The 14,709-nt window shown below is 46.1% G+C and overlaps 2 protein-coding genes across 2 annotated transcripts in view; one reads left to right on the top strand and one right to left on the bottom strand.

The window, feature by feature from the left end:
- Positions 1–6,756, top strand: part of LOC148144764 (sulfhydryl oxidase 1-like) — a 177,525-nt gene extending 170,769 nt beyond the window's left edge. The window contains exon 3 of the transcript XR_015751599.1: positions 6,630–6,756. The gene's annotated coding sequence lies outside the window, so the exon portion shown is untranslated. The remainder of the gene's footprint in view (positions 1–6,629) is intronic.
- A 3,039-nt stretch (positions 6,757–9,795) lies between these two features.
- Positions 9,796–14,005, bottom strand: LOC148144763 (uncharacterized). Its single transcript, XM_087975107.1, has 2 exons — positions 13,871–14,005; positions 9,796–11,588 (listed from the first exon to the last, which is right to left on the bottom strand). The coding sequence occupies exon 2, from the start codon at positions 11,195–11,197 to the stop codon at positions 10,313–10,315; it is 885 nt and encodes a 294-aa protein (XP_087831233.1). The 5' UTR covers positions 11,198–11,588; positions 13,871–14,005; the 3' UTR covers positions 9,796–10,312.
- Between the last annotated feature and the right edge of the window lie 704 nt (positions 14,006–14,709).

The following is a 14,709-nucleotide window of genomic DNA, read 5'->3' as shown; positions in this document are numbered from 1 at the left end:
TGAGATTCTTGTAGAGAGAGGAGGAAAACTTCTTCAAGGCAGGCATCCTTGCAAGAGGATTCACTGTAGGGTTAAAATCAACTCGGTAAAAACAAGGACTGCAGATACTAGAAACCAGATTCTAGAATCACACAACTCCAGGTTGTAGTCCAACAAGCTTCTTTGGAAGCAGTAACTTTTGGAGTGCTGCCTCTTCATCAGGTGGTTGTGGAGGATAAGATCCTAAGACACAATTTAGAGCAAAACATTCCAGTGTCCTGCCACTGAAATGGTATATTGAACAAACCTGGATTGTTAAGTCTTCCACCTTTCCAAATAGGTTGCAGGTCTCATTACAATGTAAATCCCAGAATTTCTTGTTGTCACCTTTGAGATAACAAGGTTTTATAGCAAAAGCTCACATCTCAGCTCAGACAATGCATTAAAGGTGTGAGGTCAGAGTCTGCCTGTATCCCAAACTTGAGTCAGACTGGTTCTATTTCCAAAGTCAAATTTACAAACTATTACATGTATTGACTGCCTGCAGATTTTTGCTTTAAAAAATGCACATAGAATGTATCTGCAAATATACATCCCCACACACACACACACACAAACAAGTTTGTTGGGTGAATTTATACTTGCAGAATTATCTTACTTTGCTCAAAAACTGCATGAATCCATGTAAGATTCTGTAAATCAGTTTAACCATTGGGCCACAGACAGTCGCACACAGGGGAGCTCACACCTTCAATACATTATCTGGACTGACGCAACACCAATTGGTAAAGTTCACTTGAGGATTTAACTATTTTAAAAGGTTTTGTGATTTACATTTGAAAGAACTGAATCTATCATGGTCATTCGAACAGATGAGAGACTTAACAAACAATCCAGGTCTTTTTCAATATATAATTTACATCACACTATAAACTGTTGCGATAAATTCTGTGTCTTACAATTTTATATTCCACAATCTCCTGATGAAGGAGCTGCACTCCGAAAGCTACTGCTTCCAATTAAACTTGTTGGACAGAATTCCTCAAGTAGGGCACCATAAGAGTCCTGGGAGACCCCTATTTCTTGTTTACTTCATAATGAACAAACATTAAGCACGATCGCCTATTTATTTCTAATTTTGTTTCATTTTTCTTGTTTTATTCCCTGCGATGATGTGGGAGAATTGTTAGATTTGGGTCAGCCATTTGGTCACATATTAAAGCCTGGAAACCATTTTGAATCTCAGCTTAGTGCCTGCTTGCTAAAGCTTGTGTTTCCCAGGCTCAGCGGAGACGGTTGGCCTTGCAGCTGTACTGCTTCCCGATAAACAAATTCTTTCCTGACATGGGGCTTTAATTCCATCCCCCACAGTTGGCGAGTCAGGCAGTTAATTCCCTGGTCCTCTCAGGTCACCAGCCGATATCCTTTGAGAGATGAAATATAGAGGGTGGTTGCTGCTTTTGTTGTGTCCAAAATAAAGAGGAAAGCTGGCCAGGAACAAAAGTGCTATTAGAAATGTTGATACAATTCTCACTAAACAGCCACAAGATACTAGTGAGAGGACTCAACAGGGTCCTGGCGTCTGGATGTAATACTGCTGAGAGCACTTGTGCTTTACAAAGTTAATAAAAATCAATTTGCTTACCCCAGGGTTTTGAGAGGTGAAACCCTATTTGATAAGCCCTGGACCCACACTGAGGTCCGTGGCATGCTTCAAGATGCCCCCAATCTGTTCGAGTGCCCAACATTAGTTTTAATTGGCGAGTAGAAATCTGAAGTATAATTGCTCGCTTCAGGATGTCCAGACTTGAGTGAATTTGGCATACAGGACACATTGGGCAACCATTAAAGACTCCGTTGTATTTCCCCGGGTTGTAGACTCATGCAGAGACACAAACAACTTGTGTTGAAAACAGTGTTTGATTTGCAAATGGAACAGCTGAGAGGGATTTAGAGTTTGCACACTTGGTTAAGCAGCAATGTGTCACAGCCAGGATTTATGAGGCTCAACTCCCTAACTTGGGCTGCTTTGGAATGTGAGTGCCTCATTAGCCTTGGAAGGAAGGAAGGAATAAACAAAAGCTGACAAACTGAGATATGAAGAAAGTTGGAAAATGTTACAGAGAGACACACACAGGCAGAAGTTTGCAGGAAAGTTAACACTTCATAATCTGGTTTCAATGCACATTAGCCTGGGTATGGTACTGATATCACAGGGGCCTCAAGGGTAATCCCTCAATACTCAAACCAAAATGTGGGTGACCTCTGCCGGACTGGATTGTGTTCATTCTGCCTATTTCAGTTGATGATGGTCATTATTGTTAACACTCACAAACCTGGTGGTACCCAGATTTTCAGAAAGCAGCTAGGAAAAGATCTGAAGTGTGTTTAATTTGTAAACAAACAAGATGCATACTCTAAGAGGGATGCCCTGTGTTTGTTCACCACCTCCTTGCCTGGTCGGCCTTTTTTAATTGTCTACAGCTTGCTTATATAGAATCACCTCGTGTACATTGTTATGAATATTGTCTAATAAGAGTAGATGTATTTAGTAGATGAATCAAAACCACCTCAATGACTGAAACAGCTGACACTGGATTGTTGGACAAGTGGGAAATATTTGCATCAGTTAACCAAAACAATTCAAAGTTTACAGTCACGGATACGTCAAGTCGAAGAATTAGGAGCGGGGCATATTGGAGCCTGCTTCCTCGGGCAGAGAATTCCGCAGATACACTACTCTCTGGGAAAAGCAGCAGCCCTCACTTCCTCCTCCTCATCTCTGTCCTAAACCTACTCCCCCAAAGCTTGAGGCCTAGTCCCAGCCAAGAGCAGAAATGACTGAATAGGGTAGGGCTTCATCCTCTCAGTGCAATGAATTCCCACTTAGTTGCTTGCTGTCTCACAAATGAAAGATTTCATTGTAACTTCTTCCGGTCCCAGTAAGGGCAAAACATCTTTGAAAGCTGCTCTGAAAACCCAGTCTTCAGAACCACATTTCTGTTTTCACCGAAGACAGTTAGAGTCATACACCACACAAACAGATCCTTCAGCCCAACTCGTCTCTGCCAACCATATATCCGAAATCAATCTGTTCCATTTGCCAGCATGTGGCCCATATTCCTTAAAACCCTTCCTATTCATATACCCATCTAGATGCAGAGGGATGTGGGCCAAATGTTAGCAAATGGGACAAGATTAATTTTGGATATCTGGTCGGCATGGACGAGTTGTACCAAAGGGTCTGTTTCCGTGCTATATGACTCTAATCTTCTTCGGTGAAAGCAGAGGTGTGATTGTGAAGGCTGGAGTTTCAGAGCAGCTTTCAAAGATGTTTTGCCCTTAATGGGAGCAGAAGAAGTTACAATGAAGTATTGCATTTGTGAGAAAGCAACTGAGTGAGTAACTACATCCGGGATTTTGATGGAAGGTGGGAATTTGTTGCACTGTGGGGATGAAGCCCTACCCTATCCAGTCATTTCTGCTGCTGGATGAGACCAGGCCTCAAGATTTGGAGGAGCAGATTTAGGACCGAGATGAGGAGGAACTGCTTTTCCCAGAGAGTAGTGAATTTATGGAATTATCTGCCCATAGAAGCAGTAGAGGCATTTTCACTCAGAGAGACCTTGGAGTGCAGGTTCATAGCTCCTTGAAAGTGTAGTCACATGTCAATAGGATAGTGAAGATGGTGTTTGGTATGCTTTCTTTTATTGGTCAGAGTATTGAGTACAGGAGTCATGTTGTGGCTGCACAGGACATTGGTTAGGCCACTGTTGGAATATTGCGTGCAATTCTGGTCTCCTTCATGTCGGAAAGATGTTGTGAAACTTGAAAGGGTTCAGAAAAGATGTACAAGGATGTTGCCAGGGTTGGAAGATTTGAGCTATAAGGAGACACTGAACACGCTGGCGCTGTTTTCCCTGGAGTGTCAGAGGCTGAAGGGTGACCGTATAGTGGTTTATAAAATCATAAAGGGGCATGGATAGGATAAATAGACAAAATCTTTTCGCTGGGGTGGGGGAGTCCAGAACTAGAGGGCATAGGTTTAGGGTGAGAAAGGAAAGATATGAAAGAGACCAAAGGGGCAACTTTTTCACAAAGGCTGGTGTGTGTATGGAATGATCTGCCAGAGGAAGTTGTGGAGACTGGTGCAATTGCAACATTTAAGAGGCATTTGGATGGGTATATGAATAGGAAGGGTTTGGAGAGATATCATTTGGGTGCTGGCAGGTGGGACAAGATTGGGTTGGGATATCTGGTCGGCATGGGACGGGTTGGACCAAAGGGTCTGTTTCCATGCTGTACATCACTATGACTCTAAACTCAATACACAGTTGAATGGGTATTTGCAATGGTAGGGGAATGGAAGGGTAGTTGGGACAATGCAGGGAGGAGGAGCTGAGTTGATGGATAGATCAGCCCTGATCTTAATGAATGGTGGAGCAGGCTGGATGGGCCAAATGGCCTATTCCTGCTTCTATTACTATGAAACTATAACCCTGCATTTCCCATGGCTAACCCACCTAACCTGCATATCCCTGGACATGCTGGGCAATTTAGCCTGGCCAATCCAAATCAAGGCCAGTGAGCAATGTAGTGATGTGGAAAATGAACATCAGAGAACGATAGAAAGGGACAAGGGGAGTAAATGTACCAGCAGTCAAAACTGGATTTTAAAGGTCACAAGAATTGAAACTAAAAACAGTGTGTCTGAATGTGTGCTGCATTGTAACAAAAGTGAATGAATTGACTGCACACATTGAAGAGAATAATTATGATCGGAGACTCCTTACAGAGACATGGCTTCAGGATGACAAGGATTGGATCCTGAATATCGAGGGGATAGTCAGATGGGAAGTGAGGTAAAGGTAGAGGGTTAGCGCTGCTAATCAAAGCACTGACCACAGGGTAGTCTGGTGTCCGCTCTGATTTCAGGTCCTGATTTCTCTATCCTCTGTTGATCTCCCTGTTTCCCTATTACACCTTCTGGAACAATAAAACATTCAGTCAATCAAGCCCCAACCCACAATCTCCCAAGCCTGTCAACCACCCAGGCACAGAGTGTAGTCATAACAGGGAATTAAACAAGAAAAATGAAACAAAATTAGAAATAAATAGGTGCTTATGCTTAGTGTTTGTTCATTCGGAAGTAAACTAGAAATAGGGCTCTCCCAGGATTCTCATGGTGCCCGACTTGGGGAATTTTGTCTCCCTTCCATCTAACTATTAGCACCCAGCTATGATTTACAACAATATTTACACCAACAGAAATAAAGCATCTGTTATCAAATAGGCAGAGATATACTGATGTAGATTTTTTTTTCTCTTTCATGCAAACACACACACGTCCATGGGAGTGAATTTGTATGTGCAGGTTCGGTGGGGGGGGGGGGGGGGGAGGGGGGGGGTTGGCTATGCAAAATTACCCATATTGCCCAGGGATGTGCAGGTTGCGGGGGGGGGGGGGGGGGGGGGGGATTAGCCTTGCCAAATTACCCATAGTGCCCAGGGATGTGCAGGTTAGGGGGGAATTGGCCATGCCAAATTACCCATAGTGCCCAGGGGTGTGCAGGTTGGGGGGGATTTGAAAACTTTCCCAGTTCTGAGTATTGGAGCTGGAAGGTTACGTTGTGCACTCTCCAGGACATTTGTTTGGCTACTTTTGGAGTATTGTGTGCATTTTTGTCTCTCTGCTAGAGGAAGGATGTTGTGAAACCTGAAAAGATTCAGATAAGATTGACAAGGATGTTGTCAGGGTTTGAGCTGAACAGAGTGGAGCTGTTTTCTGTCGAGCGCCAAAGGCTGAGGGTGACCCTACAAACGTTTATAAAATCATGAGAGGCATGGATAGGGTAAATAGACAAGGTCTTTTCCCTGGATGGGTTATAGGTTCAGGGTGAGGGTGAGATTTAAAAGGAACCTAATGGGCAACTCCTATATTCAGAGGGTGCTGTATGTAATGAATGAGCTGCCAGAGGAAATGGTGATGGATGGTACAATTACAGCAATTAAATGGCATCTGGATGGGTATATGAATAGAAAGGGTTTAGAGGACATAGGCCAAGTGCTGACAAATGGGACTGGATTAATTTAGAATATCTGGTTGGTACTGATGAGTTGGACCAAAGGGTCTGTTTCTGTGCTGTACATCTCTATGACTCTGGCTTTCCACTAACATTTGCCACGTCAATAGGTTCACTTTCTCTCTAATGTCGGTGTTAATGCCTTGATGTCTCATTTTGCTCGCACCTTCCTGGGGACGTTAACCATTTTGTGTCTGGTTCTTCCTCAAGAAGCTGCATTCCCGATTCACCCTGAATTGACACACTTTTTATTGCTTCCCAAAATCAGACCTGCTCACTCTCAGCAGTATCACAGTGTTGTGAAAGATATTCACTTCCAGGTAGAATTATCCAAAATGCAGAGAGATGTCAGTCTTGATGTTTTTGCTTTTCTGTAAGATCCTGAATCAGCACCTTCAGGAGAATTAGTTAGAGCGGAGTGAGAACAGAGGGGGAAGAGAGTGTGGGATGGTGCTTTCAATTTTGTGGAATAACAGAACACAAGAATATTCCATAGAAAGTAAAATTGCCTCTTCAGAATTTCTACCCTGCACTGACAGTGATGAGCTTTGTAATCTCTCTTTACAGAGTATTTGAAGATCTGAAGACGGAAGTTTCAAAATCAACAGATAAAGGCCTGATGCCTGAAACGTTGACTCTCCTGCTCCTCGGATGCTGCCTGACCTGCTGTGCTTTTCCAGCGCCGCACTTTTCGACTCTGACTCTCCAGCGTCTGCAGTCCTTATTTTGACGTCAATGTCTGACAGTCACTCAATCCATCGGTACCGCAATAATTTTCAACTATGAGTCTGTGAGAAGGAGCAAAGCTTTTTGGTTCCTGTTTGAGTAGGTTTTCAGCATCAGTGGGACTGGATGAGAGACCCTACTGTTGCAGCGCACTGAGTGTGGAGCCTGAAACAGTTATATGGCCTGGGAAGAGGAATTCAGGGTGGGGAGGGGTTCCACACGCGTTTGTGAGCGGCTGAAGCTTCAGCCATGGAGAAACCCGTGGAATCCCGCCCCGTGGAGAAACCATGGAAGTGTGGCACCTGAAGGCTTCCGTTTCCTATCTGCCTCGGGCGGATTCCTCGGATTGGGATTTTTGCAAATGGTGCAGGGACTGCATCTGGCTTGGCGCCACCCATTACCCAGAAACCTTACCCCACCCCTCGTTCCATTGTTGATGTCACTGCGCAGAACTGGTCTTGAGGTTCAGAGTGAAACCCCCTCTCTCTGCGTAACTCTTTATCCTGTGGGGGGGGGGGGGGGGCGGAAGTAAATGAACTTTTGTATCTCTTTGCCCCAGGTTTGGGGGTAGGGGGGAGTCCAGAACTAGAGGGCATAGATTTAGGGTGGGGGGAGTGGAAGATTTGTGAGGGACCTAAGGGGCAACCTTTTCACGCAGAGAGTGGTGAGTTTATGGAATGAGCTGCCAGAGGAAGTGGTGAAGGCCGATATAATTATAGCATTTAAAAGGCATCTGGATGGGGATAGGAATAGGAAGGGTTTAGAGGGACATTGGCCAAATTCTGGCAAATGGGTCACTGGGATAAGTTAGAATATCTGGTTGGCATGGACTGAAGGGTTTGTTTCCATGCTGTACAACTCTATGACTTTATTTCTACATAGTCTTGTGAAATTGGTTCTGACTATGAACAGGCCATTCACCCCTACCAACCTGTCCTGAGCTGTGGTTAAACTGCATATAATTCAGTGCAAGTTTCAGAAAGGTTTCAACAGCTCTTTTAAAAAATTTAACATGCTTTTAGACTTCAACTATGTTTCTGAATATATCATTTTAGGTAATCTTAATTGTAAAGATACGCGTATCTAGTGAACACGACCCACACCTCCGGGTGCTGCCAGTAAACTTTACAATGCTGATGAAATGATGCAGTACCTGCACTCACGAAAAATTTACAATTTCTAATGATACTAGCTCCTCATTCACTGCTCCATCTGATACACGACATTGGAAACTCAGTGCAGGAGGCTGCTTTAAAACAAAAACCTCTTGGAGCTCAAAACTTTCAATGAGAGTCTGAGCCTGGCAGTAAGTAAGTTCAGGTAACCTTTATTGTGACCCAACTTTGTTACAGCTTCAGATTCCACACCCGCACCCCCCTCACCAAATAGGCGTAGAAAAAGTTGCTGTTTTTTTTTTAAATAAGCAGCTCAAGGTCAAAGCGCACACACTGCCACCCCCCTCCACCTCTCTCCTTTACTATTGGTCAGCACCGAGTTGTCCCTTTGTAATTGGGTCCTTGCTACAGCCGTAACCCATAGGAAATACTGCCTCACTCACCAATTTCAACCCATACCTTGTCTCCAACTAAGTTTCTCTCCACGCATTTGCCAGTGGGGGGAGGGCAGTGGAGAGTCGACCAGACTGTTGTAGGTCTGGAGTCACATGTAGGCCAGACCGGGTAAAAGGAGATAGCTGGAATGACTGAGTGAATTCTCTCCCACAACGACAGTTTCCTTCCCTAAAAAGGACGTGAGTGAATCAGATTGGGGTTTCACCATCCCCAACCCCCGAAAATGGTTTCACCGTTAGATTCTGAACTCCAGAACTGTACTCAGTGTTCTAAAAGTGGCCTAACCAACAATTTCAAAATGATGTCCCAACTCCAACATTCAACAGTGTGAACAATGAAGGCAAGTGGGCTAAACAACTCTTAACCACTTTGACTACCAGTGATGCAAATTCAAAGACCTATGTACCCGAACCACACCCCCATGTCTTTGTTCTACAACATAACCCAGGGCCCTGCCAGTAACTGCTACAAATCCTCCCCCTTTTAAGCAAAATGCAATTCCTCACTTTTATCTATACCTCTTTCGTACACAGACACACTCCACCCAACACTCTCACAGGCGTATACTCCATCACACTCATACATTACCAAGCATGCACACAGGCAAACATATACTCTTAGGCAAACTCTCACACACAAAGTCACATGCGCACACACACACACACACACTCTCTGATGCATGCACAGACGCACACAGGTCTATGGGGTAAATTTGCATTTGCAGATACATTCAATTTTGATCAAAAAAGCACACAATCTGCAGGCAGTCAATCCATGTAATATTTTATAAATTCCTACTTTGGAAATGGAACCAGTCTGATTCAAGAATGAAATATAGACAGAGTCAAACCTCACATCTTTCATATACTGAGCTGAGATGTCACTGATTTCTATAAAACCTTAAGTCATCTCAAGAATGCGACTCAAAAGTACTTCTGAGCTTTACATATTAATGAACCAAAACCCGCAACCCATTCTAGAAGATGAAAGAGTAAACCACAATCTTGATTTGTTCTATATATCCTATCAGTAGTATGACACTTTGATCGGTTGCTACATGTTCCTGCTCCATAGCTACCCGATGAAGGACCAGCACTCCGAAAGCTAGTGCTTCCAAATAAATCTGTTGGATGATATCACACAGCACCAGGTTTTTTTCACTTTATCCACTCCAGTCCAACACCGGCACTTCCACATGGTTTCCAGTGAACACAGCCCACAGCCCCTGGTGCTGCCAGGAAACTTTACAATGCCGATGACATGGCGCACTCTGCACTCCTGAAAAAATTCTAACAATACTGGCTGCTCATTCACTGCTCCATCTGATACATGACATTGGAAACTTAGTGCAGGAGGCTGAAAGAAATGAGCAGCTTTAAAACAAAAACCTCTTGGAGCTCAAAGCCTTCAATGAGAGTCTGAGCCAGGGGTTAAGTTCAGGTAACCTTTATTGTGACCCAACTTTGTTACTGCTTCAGATTCTCCCCAGCAAACAAGCAGAGAAAACATAGCAGATTTTTAAAAAAACAACTCAAGATCAAAGTGCACACAGACACCACGCCCCCCCGCCCCCCTTCTTTAATATTGGTCAGCACGGAGTCGTCTCTTTGTAATTGGATCCTTGGTACAACCGTAACCCAGAGGGAGTATTGCCTCACTCAGCAATTTCAACCCATACTCTGTATCCAAGTAAGTTCCTCCTCACCCATTTGCCACACTGCTGTGCGTCTGGAGTTACGTACAGGCCAGACCGGGTAAAGGATGCAGCTGGGACGACTGAGTGAATCAAATGGGGGTTTCTTCCACCCCCACAATGGTTTCACCGTTAGATTCTGAACTCCAGATTTCTGACCAAATTCCAATTCCACCATCTGTCGCAGTGGGAACTGAACACAGGACTCCCTGCAACTGGGTTGATAGTCCAGTCGATAATGGCACTCGGCCGTCACTCCTTCAATCCCCCTGCGATGGCACGTGAACTCGCTGGTGGCTCCGGAGGTGGGAGGAGCGGGTGAAGCCCTTCCCGCATTTGGGGCAGCTGAAGGGCCTCTCCCCCGTGTGGATCCGCCGGTGGGTCAGCAGGTTGGAGGCCCGGGCAAAGCTTTTCCCACACTCGGGGCAGCTGAAGGGCCTCTCCCCCGTGTGGACTCGCCGGTGCTTAACCAGGGCAGAGGAATCGCTGAAGGCCTTCCCGCACTCGGGGCAGCTGAAGGGCTTCTGCCCCGTGTGGACCCTTTGGTGCTTCAGCAGGTCGGAGGAATCGCTGAAGCCCTTCCCGCACTCGGGGCAACTGAAGGGCCTCTCCCCGGTGTGGACACGCTGATGCTTCAGCAGGTCCGAGGAATAGCAGAAGGCCTTCCCACATTCAGGGCAGCTGAAGGGCTTCTCCCCCGTGTGGACCCGCTGGTGTGTACGCAAGTTGCCCACCTGACTGAATCCCTTCCCGCACTCGGGGCAGGAGAACGGCCTCTCCCCAGTGTGGATCCGTCGGTGGGTCAGCAGGATGGACACCTGTGTAAAGGTCTTCCCGCACTCAGGGCAGCTGAAGGGCCTCTCCCCTATGTGGACCCGCCGGTGCTTCAGCAGGATGGAGGAATTGCTAAAGATCTTCCCGCACTCAGTGCAGGGGAACGGCCTCTCCCCTGTGTGGACCTGCTGGTGGGCCTGCAGGGCGGAGGAATTGCTGAAGGCCTTCCAGCACTCAGGGCAGGAGAACGGCCTCTCTCCGGTGTGACTGCGCCGATGAATCTCCAGGGCAGACGGGGCACGGAAGCCTTTCCCACAGTCACCACACTTCCATGGTTTCTCCACAGTGCGGGATTTCTCAGGTTTCTCCATGGCCGAAGCTTCAGCCACGCACAAACACGTCGTGAATTCCTCTTTCCAGGCCGTATAGCTGCTACACGCTCCTCATTCAGTGCGCTGCAACAGTTGGGTCTCTCATCCAGTTCCACGGATGCTGAAAACATACTCAAACGGGAACCAAAAAGCTTTCCTCCTTCTCACAGACTCATAGTTGAAAACCGTTGTGGTCCCGATGGACTGAGTGACTGTCAGACATTGACATCAAAGTGAAGACTGTAGACGCTGGACAGTCAGTGTTGAAAAGTGCAGCGCTGGAAAAGCACAGCAGGTCAGGCAGCATCCGAGGAGCAGGAAAGTCAACTTTTCGGGCATAAGCCCTTCAACTATTGATCTTGAAACTCCCGTCTTTGAATCTTCAAATACTCTGTCAAAAGAAAGAGATTACAAAGGTCATCACTGTCACTGCAGGGTAGAAATTCTGAACAAGCAATTCTACCTTCTACGGAATACTTTTTTTTATTCCACAAAACTGAAAGCACCATCTCACTCCGCTCTAACTAATTCTCCTGAAGGATCTTCCAGGGGCTGAAAAGCAAAAACGTCAAGACTGACATCTCTCTGCATTTTGGATAATTCCACCTGGAAGTGAATAGCTTTCACAACACTGGGATCCTGCTGAGAGTGAGCAGGTCTGATTTGGGGAAGCAAAAAAAAAAGTGCCAATTCAGGGTGAACCTGCAATCAGCTTCTTGAGGAAGAACCAGACACAAAATGGTTAATGACCCGGGAAGGGCGGAGCAAAATGAGACAGAGGTATTAACACCGACACCAGAGAAAAACTGAACATACAGATGTGGCAAACATCATTGGAAAGCCAGGGTCATAGAGACATACAGCACAGAAACACCCTTTGGTCCAACACGCCTGTACCAAACAGTACAAAGAGATCTGGGTGTTCTTGTACACCAGCCAATGAAGGTAAGCATGCAGGTACAGCAGGTAGTGAAGGCGGCTAATAGCATGCTGGCCTTCATAACAAGAGGGATTGAGTATAGAAGCAAAGAGGTTCTTCTGCAGCTGTACAGGGCCCTGGAGAGACCACACCTGGAGTATTGTGTACAGTTCTGGTCTCCAAATTTGAGCAAAGACATTCTGGCTATTGAGGGAGTGTAGCATAGGTTGACGAGGTCAATTCCTGGAATGGCGGGACTCCCTTACGCTGAAAGACTGGAGCGACTGGGCTTGTATACCCTTGAGTTTAGAAGACTGAGAGGGGATCTGATTGAGACATAAGATTATTAAAGGATTGGACACTCTGGAGACAGGAAACATGCTTCCGCTGATGGGTGAGTGCCGAACCAGAGGACACAGCTTAAAAATACAGGATAGACCATTTAGGATAGAGATGAGGAGAAACTTCTTCACCCAGAGAGTGGTGGCTGTGTGGAATGTTCTGCCCCAGAGTGCAGTGGAGGTCCAGTCTCTGGATTCATTTAAGAAAAAGTTGGATAGAGCTCTCAAGGACAGTGGAATCAAGGGTTATGGAGATAAGGCAGAAACAGGATACTGATTAAGGATGATCAGCAATGATCATATTGAATGGTGGTGCAGGCTTGAAGGGCAGAATGGCCTACTCCTGCACCTATTGTCTATATTCCAAATCAATCATATCCCATTTGCCAGCATTAGCCCATATTCCTTTAAACCCTTCCTATTCATATACCCATTCAGATGCCTTTTTAAATGTTGTAATTGTACCAGCCTCCACCACTTCCTCTGGAAGCTAATTCCTTACACGTACCATCCTCTGGATGAATACATTGCCCTTTTGGTCCGTTTTACACCTGCCCCTCTCCCCCACCCTGAACCAATTACCCTCCCATTCTGGACTCCCCCACCCCAGGGAAAAGACCTTGCCTATTTACCCTATTCCACGCTCTTCATGATTTTATAAACCTCTATAAGGTCACACTTCAGCCTCCGATGCTCCGGTGAAAACAGCCCCAGACTGTTCAGCCTCTTTCTATAGCACAAATCCTCCAACCCTGGCAACATTCTAGCAAATCTTTTCTGAACCTTTTCATGTTTACAACATCCTTCCAATAGGAGGGAGACACAATATTGCAGAAGTGGCTGTGGTTCTGTTGGACAATGGCAATTTAATTCCAAAGTGAATTCCTGGTGTTCGCCCTTTTCTCTTGTCTACAAACTGAAACTAACATCAACAAGCCAATGCTTTCCTGGTCACTGCCATCTTGGAAGCACCCACATTCTGTTCCAGTGCCACAGATTATCACATTAATTCACCTCAAATTCACAGCCCATCTAAGTGTTTTTTTTTCCCTGGACCTCTCTCCCACTTCCTTTTCCTGTTTTAAGGGTACACAGACCAAGCTCAGGGCCAGGTCTCCCAGAGTGAAATGAGGAAATTCTAATTGACACAAAGGCTGCCCCAAGGTTGGAATTCTCTCCCGGAAATGACAGCGGGCGGTGCCTTCACTAAGATGGCCGCCCGCGATGCCGGCCCAAAGACAACTTCCGCCTGACCTTCACAAAGATGGCCGCCGGTTGCCCGGGCAACCCGAGAGCGCCTTTGCCGGTGAAGTAAACACTGGGCCTGTGGGGCTTTTATTGGAGGCCGCAGGTCTCCCCCGAGGAGTTTATAACACCCCCCCCCCCACCTCCTCCCGCGGTTTCCAATCCTACCCTGTCTCACTGTCTCCTCTCCCCGGGGTCTTGGCGCTCGGTCCTGGCGACCTCCCCGGGATGTTCCTGAGTTCTGAAGAAGGATCTCCGGAACCGAAACGCGCTGCTGGACCTGCTCAGCCTTTCCCAGCGGTTTTTGTCTTTGTCCCTTCGGCCACTGCCGCCATCCCGCTGCGGGAGCTACACTGCGCATGCGCCCACACGTATTGGGGCGGGGTCCTGATGAGTGACGTCATCGTAACTTCAGGGGGCGTGGTTGAGAGAGTCCTTCACGAATTCGGAAACAATAGGGGGCGGGGCGATAGTTTTGCCCGCCCCCAGCCCCCTGAAGGTTAAGTTTCTTTTGGGTTCGAACGTAGTTTTTTTATTCAATATTCAGCCTGTTCAGAAGTGAGTAGAATGGGTTCTTTCTTGATTATAATGTTTTATTAAAATGTCTCTTGATTAAATTTTAAAAGTATAAGTGATAAGTGCTAACTTAGCGTGGAGCACTTTTTAAGAGCAAAAAGACAGTGTAATCTTCTGGGTGTGTAGATTTTGGATGAGCAAAGATGGCCTTTGGTATAGTGATTTGCCCTTCCTGTCGGAAATGGGAGATTAGGGAGAGTTTCCACATTACTGAGGATTGCCTGCAGCAAGTGTCCTTGGTCATGAATCCTATCAGGTCGACTGGATCTGTTGGAGCGACAGTTCGAGGCAATGAGGAATTTACAAGAGCTAGGGGGTGTGATAGATAGTTATAGGAAGGGAGAAAAGCTGCAGATACAGTCAGATAGATGGAGTAACACCAGGAAAGGTAGGAGAGGTAAACAGGTAGTGCAGGAATCTTCTGTGGCTAT

Source organism: Chiloscyllium plagiosum, unplaced genomic scaffold (assembly GCF_037043375.1).
Source record: "Chiloscyllium plagiosum isolate Xiang-an unplaced genomic scaffold, Cpla_swu_hap1 HiC_scaffold_27, whole genome shotgun sequence".
NCBI lineage: Eukaryota > Metazoa > Chordata > Chondrichthyes > Orectolobiformes > Hemiscylliidae > Chiloscyllium > Chiloscyllium plagiosum.
This window is presented reverse-complemented; position numbering and strand designations above follow the sequence as displayed.